This window comes from Thermobia domestica, chromosome 1, assembly GCF_964235325.1.
Source record: "Thermobia domestica chromosome 1, izTheDome1.hap1.1, whole genome shotgun sequence".
In the NCBI taxonomy this organism is placed as follows: Eukaryota; Metazoa; Arthropoda; class Insecta; order Zygentoma; family Lepismatidae; genus Thermobia; species Thermobia domestica.
Window position 1 is genome coordinate 218,891,185 of NC_137454.1, and position 19,295 is coordinate 218,910,479.

The 19,295-nt window shown below is 35.6% G+C and overlaps 1 protein-coding gene across 6 annotated transcripts in view; it reads right to left on the reverse strand.

Moving 5' to 3' along the window:
* LOC145694003 (cilia-and flagella-associated protein 96-like) overlaps positions 1–19,295 on the reverse strand; it is a 101,861-nt gene that overhangs the window by 33,127 nt on the left and 49,439 nt on the right. For all 6 annotated transcript variants that reach the window (XM_081770178.1, XM_081770160.1, XM_081770151.1 and 3 more), the window contains exon 6: positions 12,985–13,204. In XM_081770178.1, the coding sequence (XP_081626304.1) occupies positions 12,985–13,204 (220 nt within the window). The remainder of the gene's footprint in view (positions 1–12,984; positions 13,205–19,295) is intronic.

Here is a 19,295-nt window from a genome sequence, read left to right on the forward strand (position 1 = left end):
CAAATGAGTCTCAACAAGAACGCGAACAATCATATCATTGTATTGAAGCTTAACACTAACGCTGGAAATTAGGCTAAAGATGAAAAATTAAAGTTTAGTAGCATGTTATTAAATTGATTTTTCATAATAATTATTTTACCAGCTACAACTGAAAATCCACATCTTATTATGTCATTTACTGTCTTTATAGAAGTAGTTTCGATGATAGCAGTAGAAACATAATAGATATACTGCTATTCCTTATTCCGAACTATTCCATAATCTTATTTCCTCTAAGTGTATAAATATAACCTATTGTATATTGGTTCCAACAGGATGGTACTGGAACTTATATTGTAGGAATCGTACTGGAGTATTTGAAGATGGAGTTTGTCGACTGTATATTGCTCAATCTTTATTATAAGTATTTTTTTTCTTTCTTTCTTTCTTCGGGTTTATCTAAATGGTAGTTTGACGAAAAGCTAACAAACACTTCCTGGTCTTAGGCAAGAAGTCGAGGCCGAATTATTTTTTCATTTCCTAAGATAAGTTACACGATGTTTTGTATATTTCATTGTTTATCTCAAGGTTATAAATGAGCGCGCTCATTTGAGCTAGCTCACTGGAGCGCGCGCGTTTTTCGTGAATTTTATCATGAGCTAACTCGTTACAAATGACGCACAGTCAGGAAGAACAGCGCTAGAAATAGTTCCTCAAGACAACAGGGAGTACATTTTAGAATCTCGTTTAGCTAGAATTTATCAAGAAATTTACATGTTTGTATCACGTTTGTGCAAAAACAGGATAATTATATGTGATCCAAAGAGAGAAGAAATACGAGGAAGGATCAAATGAAAACCTTAAAAGTTTATTATAAATTTCAAATGTGCTATTCCTTTGAAAGTTGGCAATATTGTTTCTAACAGCATTCTCTTTCTTCAGTAGGTGGCAGAAGAGTCTAGTCAAACAAGCGCCAGCACAGGAGCAGTTTCAAGATGACCGTCCCACTGTCCACATGCACCACATTAGAACAGTGTTCGGTGATCCGGTTTTTGAATAGTGAAGGTGTGAAACCAATTGAAATTCATCGCAGGATGGCAGCAAAGTATGGTGGTTCGTGTTTGTCCCTGCAGCAAGTATACGAGTGGTGTAGGTAGTTTAAAAGTGGCGTAACATTTGTGGAGGATGCTCCTCGACCGGGACAGGCTCACCGCGTAGTGACCAACAACAACGTTGCGCTAGTGGAACAGCTTCTAAAGGACAACAGGCGTATTACCCTGAAAGAAATCGCAACAATAATGAAGATTAGCTTTGGTTCAGCTCAGTACATTGTGCATAATGTTCTGCATTTCAATAAGGTATCAGCAAATGGGTCCCACGTCAGTTGACTGCTGAATTAAAAAATCGACGCATCGACGCCTGTGAAGAACTTTTGCGTCGTTTCAACGCCGAGGGTGATGCATGTCTGGACAGGATTGTTACAGGCGATGAGACCTGGGTTCACTATCATCAACCAGAAACCAAGAAAGCGAGCAAGGAATTGCGGCACAGCTCTTCGCCGAAACCAAAAAAATTCCGCACTCAACCATCAGCAGGAAAGGTCATGCTCACTCTCTTCTGGGATTCTACTGGAATAATTTTGGAACAGTACATGGAAAAGGGAGTGACAGTAACCAGTGCTGCCTCGTATTCAAACATGCTGAAAAATCAACTTCGCCCTGCAATCAGGCGTAAACGGCGAGGACTTTTATCATGGAATTCTGCTTGGATACTTACTGGAGAAATTAATTTTTGACCCTTACCGCAATGCACAGCTAAGTTTCGCTTCTCGAACTGCAACGCTAAAATCCAGGAATTTTCTTATTGTGACTATCACAGTAAACGTAAAAATAGGGCAACAACGCATTATGGCGTTCTGCGCAAGCTTCTTCTCAAAATCTATTTCCTTAAATGTAAGTTAATATTTATATAAAATGTGAAACATCACACGATAAACGGTCAAACAATATATCTATTTCGTAATAAGATTGTTAATTTAAAATACTTTACACACACAAATAAACATTTCATAAAACTGAGCACTTCTAGTAAGATCTAACAGCAAGTGCCATCTTGTGTGCTCATTGTAAAACGAATCAAATATTTTCTTTTATTTGTTACTTTTTTCGATATCAGAAGACACAACCAAATAAATCAGTGTCCTGTATTGTAGCTGAAACATAACTCTATCTTATAGTACAATATTTGTAATATGAAACGTTCCATTGCGCAGTAGTTAAGGGAATGAGCTAAAATATGTAGTGACTTCCGGGTGGTGATCCACCCTAAACAATGCATTTTCTTTCTTTCTTATAAAGTAGTTCTTAATGCTTTTACGAGATAACTTTCTAAGCGGGCGTAGTAAGGTCTTTAACAGAAAGAAATCATGTGTAACATGTCTTTAAAAAATGAGTTCAGATTGGTACGGATAATGAGGTTTTAAAGATTTCCTGAAGTAATAATTATTTTGGAAACTTTTCTGTATCGAAAAATAATATACGATACCACAAACGAATAAATAAAGAATAGGTGCTGTTCCAGAAAATTTGTTTAAAATTGTAAGAAAAGGTTTCAATGCTTCATATTATATATATGTTTATTTCTTTTTAACATTTTATTTCATAACGTTTTCACCACTTGATAACCCTGATAGGTTAGTTCAGCAATATTTTGAGATTAGATGGGTGTTTAATATTAATTAAAGAACTATTTAAAACACATAAAATGTATTACACTAGACTTTCGCTGACCCGGCCCTCAGTAGTCCCGCCTCACATTTCTCCTCTGCTGCATGACGTCGCAACAATCTGTCAACGATTATATTTGTTTACACTGTAACTGCGGATAAATGCATACAGTACTATTGTGACTTCATTTTATTGTTGTTTGTCGAGCATCTTCATTGTGGAAAGCATTTTTCATATTCTATGTACAAAGTCAAGGCCTAAGTTTTCTATTTTTTTCTATGATAATATATGTATTTTTAGATTTAATACCGTATAGTATTGTATGTATTAAACTAAATTTCAGACTCCACCAATTATCCTCACTCCTCTTTTCAAGGAAAGGCCAGATTAGAGAGTCTAGTATACACTGTTCTTTTGGAAGTTTACTTATAATACAAACTTAAGTTGAACATTTGTTACTTGATATTATGCCAATACCGAAATCAAAAAGAGTAACTTTAGTTAACTGTTTCCAGAGGGTGCATCCTAACAAAACTCAGGAGTTAAATAAATACAGGAGGAAGCCAAACGAAAAAATAACGTAGAAACAAAGATTCCACAAAATAGACAATTAATATTGGAAGATGTCTGCGAGAAAATTTTGAAAGTGAATAATAAGGTTGACAGGACTGTTATGGACTGATAATTGATTGTTTTGAACCGCCAAAGATATCACGCGCGCTAGACTGCTTGATAAGCACTTTGTAATGCAACTATTACTCAAAATGAATTCAAAATTGTAATTTAATCACGTTGGAATACGCGTGTCCAGTCTCTGGTTTGCATTGTAAAGGCGCCGAATGTGCAGGGGGGTGGGCAGTATTCAAAGTCACAGAGACAATACTTTAGACATATGCATAGAGATGCAAAAAAGCCGGCTTTTTTGAATCGATGTTTTTTTTTTTTCACATAAAAAGCCGGCTTTTTTGGGAAAAAAACGAGAATTTGGGAAATTTTGGCTTTTTTCATTTTCATGATTTTTCTATCTAAATAGCTTTCTTATAGTATATTCTATAGTTAGATAAGTATTCCACGACCTAAATGCCATATTTCGCTCTGAAATTCATCATCAAGATGGATGGAGCACATGTTTTACGAATTAAAGCTAACATGAAGAATGCAGTATTTGAGGGCAATTTTAGAGGCTATTTAACTTTATTTTAACTTTTGAGTTATCGACATTTTTTTCTTCTCTAGATCATTTTAGTTTGTCATCCGTGTTTTATTTCTAAGAGCTTAGTACTCCAGCTTCTAGCGCAAAAGTTAAAGTTACGTTTTTCTATATATCCGTCAAACCGTACTTCACATTTCTGTTATACTGTAGCTGTGCAATGATTTAGCAATAATTTTCCGGATACAACCTTGAATACCAATTTATACAAATAATCAGTAGCGGGTTTAGAAAAGTACTTTGGGAGGGGTTTCTTTGATTGTTTCGTTTTCTAAAAAGTCCTAATTTTATTTGGGAGGTGCTTGAAGTTTATGAGTACAGGCATAACTAATATTTCGTTTCGTTCATATATTTAGCAATAATCTTCCGTATACAACGTTGGAGATCATTTTATACTGAGAATCAGTGGCGGATTTAGAAAAGTATTTTGGGAGGGGTTTTTCTTACTAATGTTTAGTTTTTGTAAACATTCGTAACTTTTATTTGATGGGACCTTAAAGTTTATGAGTAAAGGCATAACTAATAGGTATTTCGTTTGTTTTAGACATTCCGTAACTTTGGGGAACACGCTTCAGTCCGAAAGACCGCCCCTCTAACCTTCGCAAAACCGTCACTGCAGGTAATTAGTAATAATAACGATTTAAAAACAATAAGAAAGGAAGTCGGCTAACTCACAGTACACGCACTATTTCTACATTCACAGATGGAATGAAGAAAAGGTTTGTCAGAATGGTCGAATGCTGGGTTGAATCCCGGACTTCCTGATAGAAGCGCAAAAGCTAACCACTCAGTCATGTTTGTTGTGCAGTTTTATTTATCTTAAATATATTCCGAAGTCTTTTTTTTTTTTTTTTTTTTTTGGTAGGGGGGAGTTCCGTAATGATATGTTGAATCCCTCTTGTTGAAAATTCAGAAAACTTGAGGATTGGGTAAACCGTGATGGTGGTTATATAAAATTTAACTGTAGAATTTCAAGAATATACAGAACCAAAAGCTCTAGGTGTGCAGCCTTTAAGTGTATCATATAAATCTAAGTATTTCTCTTATGTTTTAATTTTAGTTTGTTTCAAAAAGAGGGTATGGAATATTTTGAAGTAAAAATACTACATACAATTTTGCTAGTTATTTGTGTATATTTTTTTTAAAGTGTTTACTTTTAGAGTTGGTTAGTTCACACCAGCTTTTTTTTTTTTTTTTTTTTTTTTAATAACTGGTTTAAACCAAAAATTAAAAAGAACGAAAAGTGCGAATCGTGTGAACTTCATGGTGACGTTTCCACATATCAAACCATCTGCATTAGTTTTATTTCCTTTTCACCTTTTAATCAAGGTGTCCCATGTTCAATTCTTGATCGAACCACAACCCTTCTTTCATGCGTAAACCAAGTAGGGGTTCGGATGTCACTTTAAGCGAAAGTCTTCTTGATAACCTCGGTATTACGTAAGGATGTTAAGTCTAAACATACGAAACGAAACCAAATTGTATATTTATACATGCCTGAATGCCTGCTGTTTTATAAAGAAGCTAAGATTGCTTAAATATATTGATAGAAATTGGCAAAATTTATCGATTGCCTACGTTGGATTGGACTTACAGTGATATCTACATATACTAAATTTGTAATTTAATACCTCAGTTTTAGCGTACTGATTATGATACGTTGACCTTTAAATTTTACATGCAAAGCAATAACAGGATTTTCCAGTTATTGTTTTACATTTAAAGTAATGACAGGGCGGGAGTTTCTCAATTTAAGAAATTTACTGACCGGACTTCTTTAAGCTTATAAGACCTCTTCCAGCATCACCCCGTTGTTGCATAATAACGGCAAGGCGAAACAAACTTATTTCTGTGAATATGTAATATAAATACAGAAAGCAAAATATCTAAATCAAAAAACCTGGTTTAAACAAAAAACCTGGTTTAAACTTCCCCGAAAAAACGGGTTTTTGACATTTTCAAAAACAACCATGGTTCTTGCTAACCCAGCTTACTTTTGTATATAGGAGGTTAAAAAATTCTTATATATTTGGTCTAGGAATTAATTCGTGTGGTTGGTACGCACACATTGAAGCTGTAGTACAAACACAAAATACATAAATACCTTAAGAAAAATATTGTCCATCGCTAGCCACCACTTTCGCCCATCTGTCAGGCAATGTACGGATTCCGTGGCGAAAGAAATCCTCATCCTTGGAAGCGATCCAGTCAGAGACCCATGTTTCGATATCTTCTGAAGAAGTAAACCGCTGTCCAATCAAATCGTTGTTCATGCAATCGAACAAGTAGTAGTCCGAAGGAGCAACGTCTGGTGAATACGGCGGGTGGGGTAAAACTTCCCATCCGACATTTTCTAAATAGGTTTTGACCGGTTTTGCGACATGTGGGCGAGCGTTATCATGTTGAACAATAAGTTTATCATGTCTGTTCTCCCATTCTGGTCGTGTTCTGGCCAGAGCTTGCTTCAAACGCATTAATTGTCATCGATAACGTTCTCCATTCATAGTTTCACCCGGTTGCAGCAGCTCATAGTACACCACACCTTTCATATCCCACCATATGCACAGCATAACCTTTGCACAGTGAATATCTCGTTTTGGTTGTGATGGACCTGGTTCACCTGGTTTCACCCAGGCCTTTTTTCGTTTAGGGTTCTCGTAATGGATCCACTTCTCATCACCCGTAATAATTCGATGCAGAAACCCCTTTCTGCTCTGTCGTTGAAGCAGCAATTCGCAAATGGTTTTTCGTCTTTCAACGTCTCTGTCTTTCAATTCATGTGGAACCCAATGTGACATCTTTTGAATCATTCCCATGGCTTTCAAGCGTTTGGAGACTGTTGTTTGATCAACGCCTAATGCTGCTGCAAGTTGTTCCTGCGTTTGACACGAATCCTGCTCGAGCAATGCTGTCAATTCTTCGTCTTGAAATTTTTTTGGCTGTCCAGCTCGCTCTTGGTCTGCCAAGCCGAAATCACCACTTCTAAACCGTGCAAACCACTTCTGACACGTTCGCTCAGCTAGAGCATGGTCACCATACACTTCCACCAAAATACGATGACTTTCAGTCGCACTTTTCTGCATGTTAAAGAAATGCAGCAGGACACCCCGCAAAAACACTTTATCAGGCACAAATTGCGCCATGTTCACTTAACTACAAACTGGTGTTGTTGACGCTTTAATCCACTGCCCTATACTACGAACGATACGCGATGACAGGGGTTTGCAACACATGTGTGGATACACGGAACTGTGGGACGCTCCGTTCGTTGCGCCATCTCTTGTCCACCCGCACGAATTAATTCCTAGACCAAATACATTGGTTAATCCTTTGGAATTCATAACGTAAATATGTTGAAGAAAAATTGTTTGAAATATGTTTTCGAAATTCATGGTTCATTTTCGAGGTTTTATATTATTATCGGCATCAACCACTAATTAAATGACTTTTTGTGTTATAGAGAAGCGAAACAAAGTCTGCTTTATCAATTTAAAGCAGAATTTTGAAAAAAGCCCAAACTTTCCCAAGCAAAAAAGCAAAGAAGAAAAAACCGAGTTTTTTTTCCAAAAAAGCCGGTTTTTTTCCGAGCCCTTGCATCTCTACATATGCATATTCAGTTTTGGCATACACATAATGTGCGGGGTGCTTACTTTATTGAGTCATATATGGTGGTCAGGTTTATGTAATCTATTTTATTTCTACCTTATTGCTATTTGTCGCTTGTATAAGTTAGTTTCTTAAACATTCTTTCTTACTTATTATGCTTTCTTTGTAAAGCAATATATTTTAAATATCTATTTGTATGCTAGATCGTTCTCAATATGCACCATTATAAATATTTTTAGTTATTAAATCATCGGACAGTTTTATTTGTAATTTTCCTTACGTTGAGTATCAAGTTGAGGTAGCTCAAATGAAAATTTAGCGTGAGCTGAGCGCGCTCCTTTTAAAAACAGTGAGTTTGAGCTTGAGTTAACTAACTTTTTACCCTCTGAGTTTGAGCTGAGGTAAGTTCGTTTCAAAAGTGAGTGTTTACAACCCTGGTTTATCTGCGACATACAGAGTCTTCCAAAAGTCCTGCAAAAAAGTAAAAAGCTGTAACTTTGAAAGTACTACTTACAATTTTGTATTTTGTTTGTAATGTTTAATGGAAATGTTAAAATTTTTGTTGGCAACAATGAGCGGATGTAAACGTTGACGTCATAACCGCAAATCACGTGACAAAGATGGCGTCTACTCAAGAGAGAGCGCAGTGTGTGGCTTGGTTTTGTGAGTTAAAATCTAGTGTTTTGGTGAGAAGAAAATCCCGACAAAAATATGAGAAACAACTACCTGCAGATTCAAGTATCAAGAGATGGTACGATAAGTTCCTAGCTACCGGAAGTGTCTTGGACTTGCATCGTAGCGGAAGGCCAACAACCAGTGATTCAGTCCGCGCAGGAAAGCGTGTTGCGAAGTCCAAAGAAATCGTTGAAACGCAGATTCTTGGAGCTGCGAGTGCCTATGACAACGATATACAATATCGTTCGTAAGAAAATAAAAAGCCTTACAAGTTGAAACTTGTACAGGAATTAACGGAAGAAGACTGTGACATAAGAAGTGAGTTTTGTGAAATGATGCTTGCACGGTTGAACAGGATCCAGGGCTTCTTTCAAAGTTACTGTTCTCAGATGAATCCACGTTTCATGTGTCTGGTAAGGTAAACCGACACAATTGTAGAATCTAGAGAATTGAAAATCCACACAAATTTGACACACATGTTCGTGATTCTCCAAAGTTAAACGTGTGGTGTGCCGTTTCAATGAACGTTGAAATGCCATTCTTGGATTCCCGAAAAGACTTCAGCAAAGTTTGGACGTAAATGGCGCTCAGCTGGAGGTTTGGCGTTGAAAAAATGCTTGTAAATAAAATTTCAGACTTTCTTACAAGTCCACTAAAAGTTTTGTACAAATACAATAAATGGTTACAAAGTTACAGCTTTTTACTTTTTTGCAGGAGGAGGAACCTGTATTATTGCGCTGCAAGGAAAACATATTGAAGATATTGTATCACAAGGTCCCTCATCTGTGGAACATCTTCCAGAAATCTTCAATTCCTTTCATTCTAGTTGTTCCGTAATTTTCGTGCTAAATAGTATTATGTATAAAAGTCATCTTGTAGTGCTGTTTGAAGTTTTTAGTCTATCCTCTCTGGTAATACCCCTGGCCGAATTTAATTAGTTAAAATGCCATCCTCTTAAATTATTGAAGTACGCACGGGTTTCGACGATTTTCACAAATATCAATTGTTTCTAAGACAAAAGGATTAACTCAGACTAATGAGTCATTCGGTATAAACACAAAGATCGATCAAGAAGTAATGCACAGCCCATTGTAGCACGGTAATGGTAACCACTAGCAAAATGAAATTTTGTAAGTAGAAGCATTGTTTTCTGATCCTTTGGGGATTTTAATCAGTATGATCCATTTGTTTCACTACATTATGACCTTCTTTGTTTCTATAACACGAATACATATTCGTAAAATTCGTGGTTGGTCATTACATCACTTTTTTATACATGACTTTCTTTTGCTCGAAGGTCGTAATGAAACAGTTGGCTTTTATCACACATAATGAATCCATGAAAGCATTCTCGACAATATCCAGAGAAACGTTGCAGAAGAACATCACGCATGTTCTTCCTGATTTGCATTATCTTCCTTGGGTCAATCCATCTGAAGTGGTCCAAAAATTTTGAAAATGGTTGCTCGACCAGCTCTGAAAATTATAAAAAAATGAGTGTGATGAACCGTATGCATCAGAAGGTTAATAACATCATTCATGTTGTTGTACTTATATACAAGTGTTCCTGAGTGGCGGCCATTTTTGTTGTCAGTGAAGTGTCAATTTTTGTATTTGCAAGTGTTTACGAAAACTACAGTTGCTCAGGACGTACGAATCAGACGAACACCAAACAAAATCGAATTTTTAGAGGAGAAATTGACGTACACGAAGAATATGAACTTTTGCGTCTAAATAAATATGTAGGGTTGCAAACCAATACATGAAATCACCAGAAAAACTAGAGAAAATTACACTTTTAAACGGTCTGTATTTTGGAATGGCATATAGTGTTTATATATATATATATATATATATATATATATATATATATATATATATATATATATATATATATATATATATATATATGAGTTTTGTGCTGAATACTATTACATGTAAAGAGTCTACAGAAATATCCACACTTATGATACTACTGACACCGTAGATTTATGGGGGTTAGAAATTTGAAGTTTGTGATTTTTATGCCATTTTTGGGCGTAATATCTCAGGAGGGCAAAGTGCTAAAAATTGCTGCGTATCCCACAAAGTAATTCTGTATGTGAATAAACTATTGCAAAAAAAAATCATGACTGATATTACATGGAGAGAAAAGTGAGGACAGGGTAAAAACGCGAAGAAAGCACCTGCGTGACGATGGTCGTAGCCCAGAAAAATTTAAAAGTTTGGATATGTTTCATGCTAGATCCCAAAAACTACGCATGGCGCAGCGATTAGGCCCACTTTTGTTTGTGTTCAGTTGTGCAAAAGCTTGCGAGTGGCGTTTGTTCCATCTTTCTTGCTCTGTGATCATTGCCACGTCTATATGGTAAGGGGGTTAGTTCCCCTTGCATCCAGGACACCCATCGTCGAAGTGGACCGCAGTATTAAAGCACTTAATGTATCAGCAAAGTGCTATTGAAATCCAACCCCAGTTACGAAAGTTAATATGTTCACAAAGTTGCGTTACATCTATCCTAACTAAATATAAAACTACATGAACTGACATAAAATAAAAGGGTACTTCCGGTTGACGTGGAAAGGGCGAAATTCAGGAGACGATTGTAGCTTTCAAGTGCTAACTCACAGGAAAATTGCCAAAAGTTAATATTTTTAATTTTAGGGGGTCTAAAGGGAAGATGAAGATTTTTTTTTTTTTTTTTAATACTTATAATCTCATATTTTAGGTACTTGGAATTGGAATAAAAACTTTAAATTAGATGCTGGTATGTTTTCGTTAGCGTTACTTAAGTGAATGATCAAAAATAAAGATTTTCAACCGTAGAGAGGTTTTATGGAGAACTGAAAGGTCCTTCCAATGTTATTTATATGAGGCATCTTCTACACCCGAAAATGTTTAGGCACTTTCGGCAGGATTAGAATGATGAAATTTAGCATGATTGTAGACCTCTGGGACTAACCCACAGGAAAATTGCCAAAAGTGAATATTTTTAGTTTGTAAGGTATCTATTGTGGGGATGAAGTAATTCCCATGTTATTTAAATGGATGTTTTCTTGTGATACAAAATCTTATCTTTTAGATAGTTGAAATACGAAAAGAAACTTAATATTTGGTAGATTGTAGTTTTTAGAGGTTCGAAGCCGTAGGCCGAGCAAACACGGGGGTCTGGGGGCGGAGTTCCCAGGTAGCCAAAGGCTAGTTTATCCTATATAACACAACCTTGTGAAGATATTAACTTCCGTAACTGGGATTGGATTTCAATAGCACTTTGCTGATACATTAAGTGCTTTAATACTGCGGTCCACTTCGACGATGGGTGTCCTGGATGCAAGGGGAACTATCCCCCTTACCATATAGACGTGGCAATGATCACAGAGCAAGAAAGATGGAACAAACGCCACTCGCAAGCTTTTGCACAACTGAACACAAACAAAAGTGGGCCTAATCGCTGCGCCATGCGTAGCTTTTGGGATCTAGCATGAAACATATCCAAACATTTAAATTTTTCTGGGCTACGACCATCGTCACGCAGGTGCTTTCTTCGCGTTTTTACCCTGTCCTCACTTTTTTCTCCATGTAATATCAGTCATGATTTTTTTGCAATAGTTTATTCACATACAGAATTACTTCGTGGCATAAGCAGCAATTTTTAGCACTGAGATATTACGCCCCAAAAATGTCATAAAAATCACAAATCTCAACTTTCTAACCCCCATAAATCTACGGTGTCAGTAGTATCATAAATATGGCTATTTCTGTAGACTCTTTACATGCAATAGTATTCAGCACAAAACTTATTTATTAAAAAAACACTATATGCCATTCCAAAATACAGACCGTTTAAAAGTGTAATTTTCTCTAGTTTTTCTGGTGATTTCATGTATTGGTTTGCAACTCTGCATATTTATTTAGACGCAAAAGTTTATATTCTTCGTGTACGTCAATCTCTCCTCTAAACATTCGTTTTTGTTTGGTGTTCGTCTGATTCGTACGTCCTCAGCAACTGTAGTTTTCGTAAACACTTGCAAATACAAAAATTGGCACTCCACTGACAACAAAGATGGCCGCCATTCAGGAACATTCGGACATACGACAACGTGAATGATGTTATTGACCTTCTCATACACAAGGTTCATCACACTCAAATTTTTATAATTTTCGGAGATGGTCGAGCAACCACCTCTGGACCACTTCGTATAGATTGACTCTCTTGTCAAAGGCCGTGGGACCCAGCAAGTGCAAAATTTTCTGCATACCAGTCGCTGGATTAGCGTTAATACAGATCCTTTTGTCATGTTCATATAATCTATGATCTGCCTCGTATCTGTCCTCAATGACAGTGATGCGTTCCTCAATGACTAATGTGTTTTCATCTGTCATGACGATTGACGATCTATCTGACCGTGGCTGGTTCTGGATGCTACATTCACCACGTTAAAATATCTCAAGTCACCGACACACATTACTTCGATTCATTGTGTTGTTCCCATTCACTGACAAAAGCTTACTATGAATCGATGTAGCTGAATTATACCTGGATTTGTACAGAAATTCGACCACTTCAGTTAGCGTAGTAGTGTGTCATGTCGCGGTGGCTTACCCGAAACAAAGGAAATAAAAATTAGGTATAGGTTAGGTGGTAAAAGAGCAGTGCTTCTATGTACAAAACTTCGTTTCTCTACTGCTTACTGCAATAGATTGTGTTAGTTTTCTGATCGATCCTTATATATCATGGAACTGAAACAAGTACAAGTTTGTAAAAATATAGACGACAGAGTTATGCTCACCATTTTACCAGGACCTGTAGGGACAAAAGGTTTGGCAGGTTTAAAATCATCCTTTTTAAGTCTATAGTACGTCGGTCCAATATCCTTACTGAAGTATGGATTCTTCTCAAAATATGGTTCTTCATGTATCATGTTATAAAATGGTGCACCACGCATTTGGCTCTTGAATTTACTATATATTATTTTGCGTACATTTATGTAGTCTGTATATGGATCAGTTCTGAAAAGTAAAATTACAGTACATATAAAGAAAATATCATTACAAGAAATGGAATCTACATTGAAATCGATACAAGGATAATCTTTAAAAGAATTGTAATTGTTATTTGTCTGTTATAATGATTCAGTTCAGTTAACACTAAAAGCATCAGATAGAATATTTGACCCCATCTTAATAGATTACTAGTTTGATGTCTTATTTTATATATATATATATATATATATATATATATATATATATATATATATATATATATATATATATATATATATATATATATATGTATATATTGTTACTTTTTAGTATTGTTATTTATTGTCTTACATTTATTGTTAATTGTACGGCAATAAGTACATGCGTAACATTTTATATTTATCTGAACATTAAATGGTTCGATGTAATTTAACATTACTGAAAGTTATGTGCGAAAAACAAAGTTTTTAATTTACCGGTGTTGAGTACCTACAGCATTTTCAGTTTCTAGCCCACTGAGTTATACGGGGAAATTATTTTTCTGTTTTCTTTTAAATGAATAATTTTAAATTCTTTTATATGATTTCACTGATTTCTTTTTCAAGTCTAATTATATGCCTCAGCTTTTATTGTTGAAAACTGTAATTATATGTAACAACTTTTACTTTTCCTTTAAGTAAGAGACATGTAAATAGATTTGGCCCATTTGATGAAGAAACAAGCGAAATCCAACCATTAAAATCTAAGCTCATTTCAAAGGAAAATAAGCTCATTCTCCATATAAATCAATGGACTAAATACTAAGACAGCATAGGTATTCAACACTGTTAAAGCTTTTTACCTCCCGGGCCAACTATTCAGGAGCTTATAGTTTTACTCCAGGTGTGTGTGCGGTACTTTATATGCGTGTGCGGTACTTTATTTCTCGGTAACTACTGACTGGATCTGGATGAAATTCGCTGGACGTGTAGCCCATTATCTAAGGAATAAAGATCGATCTATTTAGTGGTTGAACACAGCCAAGGACAGGCTCGACTCCCCTTGTATGTGGTACTTTATTTCTCCGTAACTACTGCCCGGATCTGAATGAAATTTGACGGGCAAGTAGCCCATTGTTTAAGAAATAAAGATTGCTATATTTGGTGGCCGCGCTCGGCTCGGCAACAAAGGTTGTGTTCCACAGCTTTGCACCTGGGAGCTTTCGAGTTCAGTTTACCAAATATATTACCCTCAGATTGTTTCTATGGTTTTCGCTTCCACTTAAGGTAAACATATGTCCCGAGTAATCAAGATCGACAAGTTTTGAGAATACAAAGTATTGTTCCGACCTTTTTTATATTATCACGACTTCATATAGAGCAATAATTCTTGTAACTCCCAGCACACAATGTCAATATAGAGTTTTCAGTGTTATATCTTCACAGTGGATATATGAAAGGAATAGGTTCACCACTAGAAGCATTAATTGTTTCGCTCATTTGTTTCAATCTAAGGTCACACTTCCGTAAAATATGGTATTATTGCCCCGATTTTTCGGCCTGTTGTACACTCGAGGTTAAGATTATGCTTAATTGAAATGAAATTTCTACTTTAATGTCCCACGATTGTGTACCGAGATAACGGACACGATGACGATGATAATGAATGAAATGATGAATTAAGGAAAGTGGGAGGAAATGGGAGAGTCCCGAGAAAACTCATGCACAGAGTGTTTGTCCACCACAAGTCCACTTGGCGCAAGCTTGAATCGAACAAGAAACCCCACGTACCAGAAATGAGCGTTCTACCACGGAGTTATTGCGGCCTCTCGTATTTAATTAAAAACCTAACTCTTTGCTCCTTTTTCACTTTCGCCACCAACCAATCCGGTTACACAAATATTAATGGTCAATGCTAAATATGGTGACGGCTCTTGTAAAAATTTCATATTAAACAGCATAGATGGTTATGTTCATTACTATCACTATAAATGTTAAAAATCATGTACCAGCACCATCACTATAAAATTTAATTGAAACAATACACTATAAATTGTTATTAAACTACTACAATGGCCTATATTACTTCAGAAATGCACCAATATTAATACTCAAATTCTTACTGTGATTACGACCCTTGTCCTATGTTGAAATACAGTGAATCCACTGATTACAAACCCCTCAGTTTGCGAACATTTGGGTTTATAAATAAGTTTCGTGAACAATTTCGTTCTCTTCATACGAATGATATTTCGGGATATACGAATGATACCCCTAGTAACATTTTTGCATGTTTGCCATAAACATTATCTGACAGAGTCCTGTGTTCAAAAAGAACTTTCTAACCGATTGGCTTAAAATTTGCTTCTAACCCCTGTATTGGATGACTAATTATAACCGATTAGATTATAAACTGGTACCGAGTGGTCTGCAACTACGGCTAAATAACCATTTGCTCATTGCTTGGGGATCGTCAACATAGACGTGTGGCTCGTCAAAAGAAACTCAAGTGGTCCGGAATGCGGAAGATTTACACATTCAACATAATATTATATACAGTGAGACCTGTCTATGTTGGCCACCATCGGTTCCATTGAAAAGTGGTCAACTTAGACAGGTGGCCAACTTACAGTAAATAAGTGATTGGTGTATTTTTACAATAAGATTTCTAGTATTATTGTAAAATTTTAATAAGCAATACTACGACAGGTACTTTTAAATAATGTATATGGAGTAATCACAACAATACACAGTACTAGAAAAAATATTACAGTATATTTAATATATGTGCCTCTTTTTTTCTGAAAACTAGTCTGGTACACTGAATTATTCGGACGGAAAACACAATCAGACAACCATAAAATCGAAACATATGTACGCAGTTTATTGAAATTGATATTGTAGCACACTGAGTTATTCAGATTGAAAACAAGAAGAGCAAAATTATAAATTCAATAATTTATATGCAGTTTATATGATTTTTTTCGGCAGTGACAAATATTTTCTGTAGATACCTTTCGAAAAGTAGCAAAGCAGTTACTAATAACAAATTTATTCATGGTGGTTCATTCTAGAGTATGTCTTTTATTCTTTTTTGCACTTATGCACATTCTAATTTTGTAGTAACTACCTCTTGTTAATGAGCTACAAGTGTTTCCCTTGAAGCAAAAGATGTTTTGAGAAAATCTTAAGGGAATTCATATTTAAAAATCTCCACTACCTTTCGACAAGCCGTCAGGTGCCAATAAATCACAATTGAGATGGTTAGCTTTAACCTTGAGAATTTTCCGGAATTACTAAAGCTCCCACTGATGAAAGGAGCCGATATAGCTAATGGTTTTACCAAAACAGACAAGGTAAACAAATACGTACGACCCTTTCCTGAATTCCTATACGTGCGTTTTCTTATTCGCCACTTCCTTCACCACCCCTTTGTCAGGGAGTGTTCTGGCGATTGACCTCAAAGTAAAAATCGTGGGAATCTATGCTTCTCTGTCTCCAGTAACAAATACAGAACATTTGGCTCTCATACGGGAATACGAAAGAGTTAAGAAAAATAACAAAACGTATTCGCGTGGCCAAGATACGCAGGTAAATTTATCATTATCAACATAGGATAAACATTGCTTCAATGCGGCCAACTTCCAAGATAGACAGGTGGCCAACTTACAGAGTAATGAGTAATGAATGCCTTATGGGAAAATGCAGGTTCAAGACGAACCAGGCCAAGATAAGCAGGTGGCCAAGTTGACAGGTTTTACTGTAATTACAAGAAACCTTCAATCAAATACAAAGAAAATACATTATCTGGACAACGAAGATTTATCTGCAATTCCAGTTAAAGAAAATGAAAACGCGACACACAAAACGTATAAAAACCAACATCAAAATAACAATAAAAAATATTTAATAACTTTCTACGAAATGCCTTTTTATTGTGATTCTTATATTAGTCCACGATTTCACTTTTCACATTTTTTTCAGACATTTCCCAAGAAGAAAAGGGGACAGCCACTAACACGTAATTAACTCCTTGCAACAATGCGGATGCTGTTGTAAATAATAATTCTCCCACAATGCATAAATGCGTTGGGTTCCAACTGGGAAGGTCTCGAAGGGTTGACAGTACTTTTAATTTAAATATTTTAGTGTAGTATTCATACCTGACATACGAAAAATGTACTCCAAGTGAAATGTTGTCCTGGTAACTGACTTTCTTATCTGAGAGCTGTGTTTTTTAAGACAGTTGCTGGCCATGATTTCTTATGTATACTAAAATGTTGCTAACACACTATATAAAAGTATCAACAACAACAAAACCTACTGAACGTTTATTCAGAACGTATACATTTAGTTCAAACAAATTTCGATTAGCAATATTGTTTGCTAATGCATGTCCATCTTTACTACACTTAGTGCAATGAAAAATAGGATAGTAATGAAAAAATGCTGTTCTGTTGGCTACGATAAAAAGGGATTTAATTTCTCATCAATGTTCACCCACACACAGAAAGAGTTTTATTAATATTCCAAAAAAAAAGAAAAAGAAAAAGAAAAAATAGATACAAAGGCGATAACTAATGTTCTTGGAGCATAAAGGGAAATAAAAGTATTAAAATGAATTTTTCTCTAAGTTGTCTTAAATAGTCGGGGACATATATATGGAACCGGGAAGCGGTTAATTACAACTTTTTGTCTTTTTTCGCACTGTTTTCTAGTCCATTTGCTGTTTTGTTTAATTTAGTGTTACTTGCTTGAATTTAAAAAGAATAATGTTATTTTCATTCTATATTCCTCATTACAGTAAAACTCTTAAAAATGTAACAAAAAATACATACAGTTCCATCGTGTTTCTGTGGCTAGAGCGGATTGTGTTTACGTTAATTTCAATGGGAAAAATAATTTTATTAAGTAGCTAAATTCCAAGAATACAGTTTTTAATTTGCAATTAAATCGTCACAATTGTCTTAAAGCAGAAAATTACCTGCACGCTAGCGGCATCTATTAGCGTTAGGCAGGTAAGTGATAATACTAGTAGCAATATCTATTAGCTTGACTATTTATTATTAAGAACTCGTTAGGCAGGTAAGTGATAATACTAGTAGCAATATCTATTAGCTTGACTATTTATTATTTAGAACTCGTTAGGCAGGTAAGTGATAATACTAGTAGCAATATCTATTAGCTTGACTATTTATTATTTAGAACTCGTTAGGCAGGTAAGTGATAATACTAGTAGCAATATCTATTAGCTTGACTATCATCACGCACTGACACGTTAGTATAGTATAAATAGAACAGTTGCAGTAATTTCCATATTTATGTAGTTAGTAAACTTGACTGCAATAGGAACTTGAATCTAGCATGATTGGAATAGTCGGCATAAGTAAATCACTCAAAATAATTAGTGAGCTAATGGCAATATTTTGGCAAAGATTCTTTTATCACTACAAAACACCATAATGACATTTGAGTGTGTTGTGTGTCAGTGAGAACAATCATTCGCGAAAAACTAACTGTCCTATATCTGGTCTCCAAGTTTGCCTTTTGTTACACGCAGATGACATGGGTTTAGTCCTCTGCAGGGTAATGATAGGAATGATCGGCTGTCTTCTTGGTTTGTCTAATTTGAAATCTAATTTTCATTGTTGAAGAATTGGCTAAGGACTGGGAGTTGACCCGGCCATGATGTCGAACCTAAGGTCTTCTGTTTGAAGTTCTTGATCATGTAACGTCTGAATGCTCTTCAAATTATTGTCAGTGTTCAAATCTCTCAGTATCCTAGGAGTTTTAACTAACATACTGAAGAACAATGAACTGTATTGCATCCAAAGAACTGTCAAGACGTTTCTGACTTCCGGATCACAGAATATATATATTCTTAAATACACACTAATTATTTGCTGAGCAAAGCTATATATTTTTATTAAAAATTAAACATGTGTTACAGTTTTACCAAGTAACTGTTTGGCTTCACCAGACACTGAGATACAGGATAACTGTACAATCTTACATACATACAACAGCTAAGAGATCTCTGTAGGAACTTTGAACTTTCATAAGTTTAGCGCTTACTCAGAGTCATATTTAACATTTTTGCCGCCAGGGGTTATAAGAAAATGCTGTTCCTTCATATCAAT